The sequence below is a fragment of the Leguminivora glycinivorella genome, chromosome 4, assembly GCF_023078275.1.
Source record: "Leguminivora glycinivorella isolate SPB_JAAS2020 chromosome 4, LegGlyc_1.1, whole genome shotgun sequence".
Lineage (NCBI taxonomy): Eukaryota > Metazoa > Arthropoda > Insecta > Lepidoptera > Tortricidae > Leguminivora > Leguminivora glycinivorella.
The window spans coordinates 11,775,986-11,788,049 of record NC_062974.1 but is presented as its reverse complement, the minus strand read 5'-3'; the positions used below and the strand labels follow the sequence as shown (position 1 = coordinate 11,788,049).

The following is a 12,064-nucleotide window of genomic DNA, read 5'->3' as shown; positions in this document are numbered from 1 at the left end:
GTTCGTTTGTCTTTTCGGAAAGAATTTACGAAAATATTATTTTTTGCTGTCAAAATGAGGTAATGATTATTAAAAATAAATATTTTGCTAGTTAATTATCTAGTGCAAGCTAAAGGCTGATATTTAACAAATAGTAAGTATATTCCTTTAATCAGAGGACCATTTCTCGAAGCTACAATTTACAAGTGGTAGTCAGTAGTATCTTATACTATTAAACGAGCAATTCTTGTATATTTATTTATTTATTTATATATACCGACGATCTCGGAAACCGCTCTAACGATTTCGCTGAAATTTGTTATGTGGGGGTTTTCGGGGGTGAAAAATCGATCTAGCGTAGCCTTAGATCCCGGAAAACGCGAATTTTCGAGTTTTCATGAGTTTTTCTTTCGCGTTTGTAAACGTAAAATATGGTCCTTAATTTCGCCGCGCGCGCATCCATTCCGCTTAGCTCAGTCGTACGAGGTCGGTCTAATGTACGCAGATAGATCGTAGGTGTCAGGGTTTCGAATCCCGGCCAGAAATTAAGTTTTTGTTTTTTGGCTTTTTTTTTGTTTTTGTATTTATAAGAGTTTTTTTTAATCTAAAGACGTGATATATTAAAATAGAACCGAGCGAAGCTCGGTCGCCCAGATATTATGTCTAATATGACAAGTTGGAAAGAGACTTTCGCTTGTAACTTTCAGTTTTGGTCACCTACAACTTGTACTTGGGCATTTTTTTTATATTACGTCGGTGGCAAACGAGCATACGGTCCGCCTGATGGAAAGCGGTCACCGTAACCTGCGGACGCCTGCAACTCAAGGAGTGTCACATGCGCGTTGCCAGCCCATTAGAAACTTGTACACTCCCTTATGCTGTGCAAAAAGGAGTGCCCATTGTGACTAAAAAATCTGCTAAGTGCTCAGTGAAACTAAATTATATGCTCTTATTACTAGGTTTTTTGCTTAATTTTTCGGGCTTGCCATTCAAATTTTCACTCTTAAGTTTTTTACTAAATTTTTCATGCTTTAAAATCGAGTTTTCACTAACTTTATTGTTCAATTTTTCGGGCTTCAAATTTGCGTTGTCGTAATCAACATATGTTCTAGAATGTACGTTTTGAAGGGCTATAGAAACATGACAACAACTATACATAGCTAAGGTCACTATCACAGAGTTCCACGACGAAGGTTGAAGGAAACATGCAAAAAATATGTTGGCTACCTTACTACCCGCAAATAAGTAAAAGTTCGATATAGCCGACATTATCAATAGAGGAGTGCAGGCCATAGCTAAAAATCGTGTCTCCATTTCATCAGTCCGTAACACTTCCTTCTTGAACCATTTATAAGTTTCGGTGTTGGCAGCAGATTTTCCCAGTTGTTCTAATGTAATGCCGATAAAGTTAAGGGCAGACCACACAAAGATGTCCCAGACGGTGCCATGCCAGAAAAATATGAATATAAATGTAAAGAATGATGCAGTTAATTTGAGGATTGTGCCTGGTAAACTTATATATTTCGGTATTATGCTGAGGCTGGGTTTGTAGATGTATCTGAAATAAAAGTGAAATAATTCGTTTTAGGACAATAGCTTCATAGCATAGACAACATCATTTCAGTCACATTATTTTAAACTATCATCAATTTCTGATTTTGGTATTAAGATTTGAAAGTATGAGTACCTAACGTAAGTTATTGTAGACAAGAAATTCTATAGTAGGATTAAATGATCCTTCAGTACGTGACTAAGGGCACAGTATAAGACCGGTAAACTCTTCTCTTCTAACAAACATATGCCGCTAGGTATGTATGTATGTATGTAAGCAAAGTAAATTTGGCCTGGCCAGCCATATAAGAGCTCATATGAGAAAACAACTTTGATTGCTCAGGTCGCCATCATCGAAAACGATGTGGAGGACTATATATATGTACATATGTAGTTATGTACAGTATGTATTACGTATGTATGCATGCATATGAAGTTAGAAAAGTTATTATTGGTCTAGTATAAGCACAGTATTGTGCTAAGGGGCTCCATCATTGATTCGTTTTCAAGTTGTGAAATTAAAAAAATACGTAGAAAAAAAAATATGATAGAGGTATTATTGAATGCTTACTTTATCAAAAACTTGTACAGCCCCACATCAAAATATCTCCACATGTGTGAGTACACATGCACCCTGGCTATGCACCTCGGGTTCGGCGGGGCTTCTATATGGTCCAGACGAGCGAAGGCCGAGGTGGTGCCATACAGTATGACGTATTTCATGTGGAACTCCAGACCCATCCATAGGCCTCCACCGCATAGAGCCATGGTTGGCATGTCTGTGATTGCCTGGAAGTAAAAAAGTGTTTAGCATTTTGTGAAGATATTTGATTGATATGTTGACTGTGCTAAATTATCTAATTTTCTTTCATGCCTACCTGTACATGGTTAGTCTTTAAATTAATAAGAAAGATGGGGCAAAGGAACATTCTTTAGTATCTAATTATTTATTATGTGTATTTATGTTAAAGTTTTTCCCATGAATAGCAATCATGGGAAAAAATATTTTATTACTTAAGTCTTAAAACTAGTCAAACCCATATTTTAAAAATTATTTAGCAATAATATAATGCATTTACCTTACTAGCCATCCAATTGTAGTATGGCTGTAAATTGAGTTCATAATTTTAAAGTTTTGTGTTTATTATTTTTTAGGAAAAAATAATGTCTGATGAATCTTGTCACTGCAACTAATAGTAGCTATGTATATTACCCCTCATACACATTAGAACAAAAAAAATGCTTTTGTGAGCAGGTGCATACAAAACATAACAAAAGATAAAAAAAATCAACCTTACCTCTATTTCATGCTGCATAGCATAAAAATAAATGTAATGGAATGCTAGGTCCAATAGAAAAGTATACATTGTAAATAAAATGATGTCCCATATGAATCTCTTCAGTCTCATTGTTACGTCATTCCTCTTGACATGTAAGCTTTTTTCAAAATTCTCATATAACACTATAGGTCCAGTATGCATTAGAGGCAAGTAGAATATGTAGCTTAGCATATTGATCACAACTTGAATTTTAGGTAACTTTAGCTCATGTTTCATGTCTATGTAGTCAATACAGAAACTGATGCATCTCAACTCAATCCATGAAGTGCACACTAGTGTCAAGTAAATCTCTTCATCATAAAAATGTTCGGCATCAAATATATCCCAGAAGAAGTTTTTGTATTTCATAACATTAAACCAAAATAGTAAACCAATACTCAGAGTCCATAGAATGGTTTTTCCGCCTCCATAGAAAATAACTGCTAAGTATATAATAGGTTGAAAAACGAGAAGAGTAATTTGTTTTATGCTTGTATATGCAACCATGTAAATAAAACTTGAAAAGATATACCAATATTTCAAGTACTGTATATTAAATGTGCGGACCGTTTCAGATATAAGAAATTGTAATATCAGGTAGTACCAAGATCTCTGAAAGAAAAATTTCCAACAACTCCACTCAAGATCTGATACATCTCTGTGTCTGGACAGGAAACTCCAGCCATCCACTAGATCTGGCCATTTAGGTTTTTCATTACCACCAAATAATTCTGAAAGAAATATTTGTCAAGGTATGAAAAAGTATCTTCAACTAGCCTATGAGTTTATTTGGGCAACAACTACAAAAAATATAGAAATGGCATTGCAAATTAACATTTACATTGGGTGTAATATGATGTATATACTCATTAACTTTAGTGCTCAAATGAATACAGTAGATAATTAGTCATAATCAAACAACTAAAGTATAATATTAAGATAAAATTAAACATGAATTACCACTCTGAACCTGAAATAACTTAAACAAAGAAAATACATTAGCAAAGATCCATAAACTGAAGTAAAAGTACAACTCGACCGAATTTAATTTGCTTGTCATTTTTTATGGTATGTAGTATTATTAAATAAATATCACAGTTTTACATAAAACGTACGTAGTGTACATTTTCTAATTATTATTATACTTTCACATTTTTGAATTTGTCCGGTTTCGTGTTGTTAGTAATTTTGACAAGTTTTAAGTTTGACAAATGAATGACGTTTGAATGAATGATTTGAACGAATGGTCAAAATGGTTATGAATGAGATTTCGTCGTCTCGACTCGACCAAGAAAATTGCTATAGCTTTTAATCGAAAGATTGAGCCTTTTTATAATCGATATCTAATTTACAAATTTCACGGTTTTTAATTAAGAGTTGTTTTAAAATATTGAACGCTTGATAAAATAACGAAACAATAATTAGCAGCAAGTAGTTTTAATTTATTTTTCTCTAGGCTTTAAAACTGCCAATGATGTTACTTATTATGATTTCAGCTTCAAATTCTAAATTGTAGTCTGGTGGAGGAAAATGCTGAGTATAGGAATACATTTATTTATAAAAATATGCGACCACATTTAGCTAGTTCATATCGAGAAGTAAAGAGAATATGACATTATAAAAATATTACAGTTTAGAAAAACAAGTGACAGGGTGTTTGAAATTCAAATTCAAAAAGGTTTAACACAAATAAGTAACATTTACTAAATTGAAACATATGTTGGAGCATGAAAAAGAATACTACATTGTTTTTCCCATATACGTATTATAATAACATAAATTAATATAATTATAATTTAGTACAATTTGAGACTAAGTAGTCTAAAAAAACCTCTAACTTGGCTGATTTTATGTACCTAACTAAAATTCACAATTCTGCGGACTAAGGCTCCCCACAGACAGTCTTAAAAATTCATAATCTTAAAAAAAACTTGTATGCAATCTGACAGTTCAAATCTGTCAGTGTCTTGTCAGTGTCAGTTTGAACTGTCAGATTGCATACAAGTTTTTTTTAAGATTATGAATTTTTAAGACTGTCTGTGGGGAGCCTTAATTGACAAATGATTTTTTTTTTTTTGGGGATTTTATGGCCTGGTTACGAGACCTTTAAGCCAATTGACAAATGACTGACAGATGAAATGTTACCAGGAACAGTGAAATAAAAATAGTGAAGGGTATATGTCGATAACAATATATCGACAAGTTGTAAAGTACCAATAACAAACTAGTTTAAATCAAAAATACGTAATAAAAGTAACATTTTTAAATAAAAGGTATAAATTTTGGTTTATTCGGTTTTCGAGGTAGTGGATGGATAAAATGCGTTTTTACCCACTAGTTTTATAGCATAAAAAGGTATCCGAACCAGTAGGTAAAAAAAAAATATGTTGTCCGACGATAACTAGTCTTTATTAAAAAATATTATTCATTCCCAGGCTCCGTTATTTCGTCATCTTTATCATCATCATCATCAGTTACATTTATAATAAAACGATCCGAGACATTGTCCACTAAATGGTCGAGTTGTAACATTTTGTCCTCGGTTTTTATTATTTGATTTACACAATCTTTCCATCTTTCGGCTGTAATGGCTGTAATTTCTCAATATACCCGCTTTTTTTTTAAAAAAAGATTGACCATATTGTTGGGACTATTATAAACTTCCTTTCACTTACACCACCAAATACTCGGGTTACGTTCCTTGGGAGATTACTAAAAACTCAAAACTTGAAAACGAAAATGCACTTTTATTAATCTATCTACAACTGTCTTCTTTCACGGCTCAACCAAGAATGTCGCAACTGGCCCGGTTCCCAACCGTCGCCCACTTCCAGCTCAATTACCGGAAACCCGTTTTAACCAATCAACAATCAGTATTCTTTTACGCCATTTTATCATAGACGGATGTTTATTATAAAATGACATACCCGCATTTCTACGACCAATCCTCGATGAGAATTTACCCGCCATTTCAATATCGACCGATATTGTCGGTGTTGCTATGTTTTTAATGAAAATAACGACCAAAATAAGGTATTTATACACGAACCCTAACAATCGACCATCCTGATAACGGTTCCGCCCCGGAACACGTCCCCAGGTGGAAACCCTAACAATCGGAATGGGATCCTGACCAGTTGCACAGACTTCACATCACAAAGCGAAGTTAAAACTTAAATTTACTACTCATAGGCGTATATGCTATAATTCTGTACTTTTTAATCCAAACAACAAGCTTAATGTCAATTAATCACTCGACACACATAATAACTATAAAGACAGTTTAGGCTCAATTATTTGCTATACATAACAATATTTTTAATTACTTTTCATGAAGGTACAATAAATAAACAAACATATATAGGTTCTAAATTACATTCTGACATTTAGAGCCCTGGGCCCTGGGGTATACGAGCTGATTGAGAAACGATATAATGTTATATTAATAATTATGTGTCAAAATCGATAATCCATTAACAAATAAATATTTAAGAGCTTCAATTGCTTTTTTTTCCATAAACAAAATCAAAGTAAAACGAGCAACGTAACGAATTACATTCGTCAATAACCAAAACTACTAATAAAATGTCTTCATGACAAAAATCGACTATCAACTAAATTACAAATCAAAACATCGAGCAAAACTAGGCTTCATTTATTTACACAATTTTTTCATGATCAAGCGAAAAAGCAAGTTTCGGAAAATCTAATTACGACTTAATTCGAATAATTCAAAGCTTAAAACACAAGTGGAGTACCCAACGATCGATTATGGGTATCCACTTTAACGATTTTGGTTCTCGTCCGATCGAATAACGAGAGAAAAAAAAACATCAAAAACCCCGAACGATCGATTATCGGGTTGCCTTACCGTTGGCCCCACAAGCCGATCGAATACTTGTAAAGGGCGCGGAAGGACTTTATCGAGCTGCCTCGCCGCTGACCTCAGGAGCCGATCGAATACTCGTGAAGGTGCGGGAGGACTTTCGAAACATCGAAACACGAACCGATCATCGTGATCTGAAACAATATTAAACATTCTGTAGTCTACATGCTAACGATACGACAATTAGTATACACATAATAACACATATCGTTCATCAATTTAATTTGTTAATCTCAAATACCATCGTCATTATCATCATTATCACTGTTGCTATTAGGGTCCGAATCATCGGAATTAACCTCAAGGGCAGCAATGTTAATCCAAGGTTTTATACGGTCCGCAGCAACCGTTGTAGGTCGCCGGTTTTCTGTACCTGAGAGACCTGGGACAGGCGCGACCGTGTATCTATCCATACCTAATTCTTGAGTAATGCGGTAAGCTTCTTACTCTGACCATCATTATTAAAACATGTCTTGGTAATTTTAACAAGGTCTCCCACTTTGTACAACTGAGCTGGTCTCCTACCTTTGTCATAATATATCTTCTGTTTGCCCTGCTCTGTGTCTATTCTATTCTTAACTTCGTTCCGGATATCGGATATATCCCCAGCATCTCTAGTAATTACGTCGCGAGTAATTACGTTCAACGCAGGGTTCACCTCACTATTCATGCCGGACCCGAACATTACCTCTGACGGTGCCCGCCCAATGGTCTTCTGAACAGTGTTATTAAGGCCCCACTGCACTTTCCCTAGGTGACTGTCCCAATTTTTTTCGCCAAACTTCACACTCAGCGACCGCAAAGAGTCCAGCACGGTGCGGTTGTACCGCTCGACTTGGCCGTTTGATCTGGGACTAGCCACGGCGTTCAAGATATGCTTAATACCCCTATCAAGACAAAAACGCTCAAAAGCGCGGGAGGTGTAACAACTGCCACGGTCACTAATAAGACGATCTGGGTTCCTAAACGTACAGAAGATATCTTCTAAAGCTTTTATCGTATTCTGCGTGTTAGTGTTCCGAACAGGTTTCAAAAAACAGAATTTAGTAAAGCCATCCACAACGACAAGCAAATGGGTATAACCTTTGTTGGATTTGACGAAGGGTCCAAGGTGGTCGACATGTAGTGTGTGAAAAGGTACTTGCACCTTTTCGATAGGGTGAAGCAAACCCTCGCGAGTATTTACATTGCTTTTTCCGTACGCACACTCAATGCAAGAATTAACGTACTTCCTAACGAATTTGGTCATTTTGGGGAACCAAAAACTTTTCTTGATTCTTTCCAAGGTCTTTTCCACCCCAAAATGACCAATCTCGTCGTGGTTTAATCGACACAGTTGCCACCTTGCACCCTTCGGCACAACCCACCTCAGCTCCTCTTTATTACCCGCTAAATAACGATACAACTTGTTTTCCTTTATAACATAGTTGTCCCTTATATATCGCAAACCCTTTTCATCCATGCCGTCGTTAAGAATCGTCCTTATTCTATTCAACTCCGAGTCACCTAACTGAAGTGTATGCAACCAATCCTCTTCGCTGATGGACATAACGATTGGAAATTGATCAACAAGGATATCCGACGATTCCGCTATTGGGTTACGTGAAAGAGCGTCTACGTGCCCCATTTTCGTGCCAGCCCTATATTCAACGGCGCAGTCAAACTCCTGTAGAGTCAACCACCAGCGAGCTATTCTAGGAATAAGATCCCGTTTAGAAAATGTCGACCGCAACGCACTGCAGTCTGTGATGATCTTGAATTTGCGCCCTAACAAATATACCCTGAATTTACGAAGAGCGCAAACCACTGCCAGCGTTTCCAACTCATATGAGTGGAAATTCTTTTCTTCTGGGGAAGTTTGACGGCTGAAATAAGCAACAGGATGAAACGGATCATTTTCTGAGGATCGCTGCAAAAGTATGCCTCCGACACCTAGCCTGCTAGCGTCTGTGTGCAATTCAGTTTCAGCCGCCGGGTCGTAAATAGAGAGCACGGGCCTTTCGACTAACTTAGCCTTCAATTTTTCAAACGCCTCTTCCTGAGTGTCTCCCCACTCCCAAACTGAATCCTTTTTTAGCAGTTTGCTGAGTGGCAAAGCTATCTGAGCGAAATCCCTAACAAACTTTCGAAAATAACTCGCCAACCCTAGAAACTGACGTACGTTATGAATGTTTTCAGGTCGGGGAAACTTAGATACGCTCACGATTTTCTTTTCACCGGGCCTTACTCCTTTAGCACTAACCTCATAGCCCAAGTATTCAATCTCCTGGCGCAAAAAGTGACATTTTGACATATTAAGAGTAAGATTCGCGTTTTCGACAACCTTCAAGACATCTTCAAGGCGCTCTAAGCATTCCGCGGGACTTTTACCATAAATGAGAATGTCGTCGATGTATGCTGTTGCCTTGCCAAAACGCGCTGAACCTAGTATCGAATTGATCATGCGCTGAAAAACAGCTGGGGCATTTGCTAGCCCAAACGGCATACGATTAAACTCGTATTGGCCGTCTGGGGTAACAAATGAGGTGAAATGTTTGCTATGCTCCGATATGGGCACCTGATAGTACCCAGAAGCGAGGTCGAGTGTGATAAACCAAGACTGCCCAGCGAGGCGGGCTATCTCATCCTCGATAATGGGCATGGGGTACCTCTCTTTCACCGTCACCGAGTTCAACATTCTATAGTCGACACATAAGCGAAGGGATCCATCCTTTTTACGCACAAGTAGAATGGGACACGCGTAGTCGGACACTGACTCTCTGACTATACCAGCCTCCATCATCTCTCCTACCATCGAGCGCACCTTCTCTCGTTCGTGATGAGATAGCCTATAGGGACGATAGACAACCGGTCGTTGACTGTTCAACTCAATACTCATCTCAGCAGCGTTGGTGCAACCTAGGCCAGCAAGGGAAGAAGCGAAACAATGTTTATACACGGTGTTTCCGGTATCACTCAAAACCTCAGACACCCCAACTGATTTTTATTTTTTTAAACTCATCTAGAGTATCCATCTTTTAATCTGATCGTTACTTTTTTTTAAATTGAATTTTTAATTTTCTGTACAGCTCTACTTGACTTTTAGCTCTACACTCAATGAAATAATTGCTAACTACCATCATAAACCATAAGACTATTTATTTGTGTACGTTACTGCAACGACATAAGGTTTACCAATAGACAGCTAAGATGTCACTGTAAAACACTTTAAAGCTTTGTCACAGTAAACTTCAAATTGGACAGGTAATCGCAGTAAGCAAATAAACTCAATATTCAAAATGACAAGGTTGTAATTAGGTACGAGTTCAATTTGTTATGACTTATGATAAACATTAAGATTAAACTGACAAACAACGTCAAACTAGTAGCGGAAAAAATAATCGTCCAAGTAACCGGCCAGTATTAATACCCCTAAATACTGAAAAAAGGTAAACAACCTCTAGCAATGCGATATACACAATGTTGTATTACGAGTACAATAGAATGGGCACGTAAAAAATAACTAATAATACTAATTTAAATAAAAATATTACCCCCATCAAGATATAGCTCAATCGATTCTACTCTCGATTCTGAACAAACTGTTTTCAGGTTTTTAGTGTTAAGTGAAACACGGTGTATTTCTTCAGCAAGTCTAACAATTTATCTCTCTCGTCGACAGATACCCCTTCTCCTATCCGAACCTGGTTTACGTCAATCTCTGTCTCGGAACTGACATCTCTCGGAATCTGGGTAACTTGTTTAATAATGTAAAGTCGTCATGGGTGTCGTCTAATAGGTGTTTGGGGGTGCTGACTTCAAAATTAATGACCAATTTAATATAAATCTGACATTGCTGACTGTCACTTTGACATAAAAGTTGTCATGGGTGTCATCAATAGATTTTCGGGGTGCTGATTTCAAAATTGAACACCACTTTGGAATCTGACATTGCTGACTGTCACTTTGACATAAAAGTGGTCATGGGTGTGGTCAAATAGGTTCTTGGGGGTGCTGATTCCAAAATTAATAACCAATCTGGAATCTGACATTGCTGACTGTCACTTGACACAAAAAGCGTCATGAGTGTCGTCAAACAGGTTTTTGGGGGTGCTGACTTCAAAATTAATGACCAATTGGAAATCTGACATTGCTGACTGTTACTTTGGCATAAAAGTTGTCATGAGGCAACGGGTCATGGGTCAGTGTGTCATGGGTCAATTATCGTGACTAAATTGGATTCGCAGGTGTTCGTTGGAAAAACAGTATTATGCAATATCTTGACCTGAAAAGAAAAGGTTATGAACCCCATCTACGGGAAATATGCCGGTCTTGCCTTATAAATAGAAAAATGCTTATATGTTCCACATTTCAACGTTATTTTATTAATTATCTAGCACATTCTGCCCTGTTATTACGTCAAATAACAATGATGGTGATTTTGGACCCTAAGGACTGTATCGTTAATTATAGGGACAAAACAAACCTCGTCTAAATGTTGACATGTGCATAATTTTGTATTATTATGGTCCGAGAGTATGATCTGAAGGTATTGGTAAGTACTATTTGATATAAGAAGGTCTCATATTTTTTTTATTTTAGGGACTTTATGGTACTTTCATTAAGGTCTAGCAAATAAATTTCGGACAACCCCTAATCTGGCTTAATTTGAGAATATCTCAAAGAATCTTTGTACGATTTAGACAAACAAAGGTTAATATGCTGCCAAAATATATTTTTTAAGAGTCCTCTTCATGGTTGTTCAATTGGGTACTTGCAGAATAAATGCGGTGAATTTATATAATTTAAAAAAACGCATTTTTGAGTAACGTTCCGGATTGCCGTAAATTTTTGATACAAGCAGGATGAGAGAAATAGATAAAAAAAATTAGGCATAGGCCAATGTCTAATAGACATTCATGGTGTTTGAACAGTGCCTAAACCAGATCGATATAAACAGTGTATGATAGTTAAATTCGACATCAAAGTCAGAGTTAGCGTAAGCGCCATGCCATATTCTCTAAATGGCCGCCATACACAGATCATGAACTTTATTTTTTAAAAATAACAGTGGCTAGACTATGTCTAGATATCCTGCTTTGTGGATCATGTGTCGTTGAGGTTCGCACTGTACAATTTTTTTTCGCAATTGTGTCGTCTTGTACGCACTTTGTGAATTTTCTAGTAGCATTTGTCCGAAATCGTAATTGGTACTCGGGAGGATTAAGTCAATGCTGTCTAAACCAAATGCTTTACGTCGAGTTTCTAGGACAAAATGCGTACCTTATTATGTGCCTTATTAAGCCCATGTCTTGTTATAAGAAAAAAATATAATAGCAAATAAATACGG

The 12,064-nt window shown here is 36.7% G+C and overlaps 1 protein-coding gene across 2 annotated transcripts; it reads right to left on the bottom strand.

Moving 5' to 3' along the window:
• Nucleotides 1-642: 642 nt before the first annotated feature.
• Nucleotides 643-4,115, bottom strand: LOC125225629 (protein-cysteine N-palmitoyltransferase Rasp). 2 transcript variants are annotated; one of them, XM_048129435.1, is made up of 5 exons: nt 3,810-4,115; nt 2,829-3,580; nt 2,610-2,636; nt 2,102-2,319; nt 643-1,537 (listed from the first exon to the last, which is right to left on the bottom strand). In XM_048129435.1, exons 1-5 carry the CDS (start codon nt 3,907-3,909, stop codon nt 919-921), a joined length of 1,716 nt encoding a protein of 571 aa, XP_047985392.1. In that variant the 5' UTR covers nt 3,910-4,115; the 3' UTR covers nt 643-918. The 2 variants fall into 2 exon arrangements, with proteins under 2 accessions (XP_047985392.1, XP_047985393.1); XM_048129436.1 differs by lacking the exon at nt 2,610-2,636.
• Nucleotides 4,116-12,064: the final 7,949 nt, after the last annotated feature.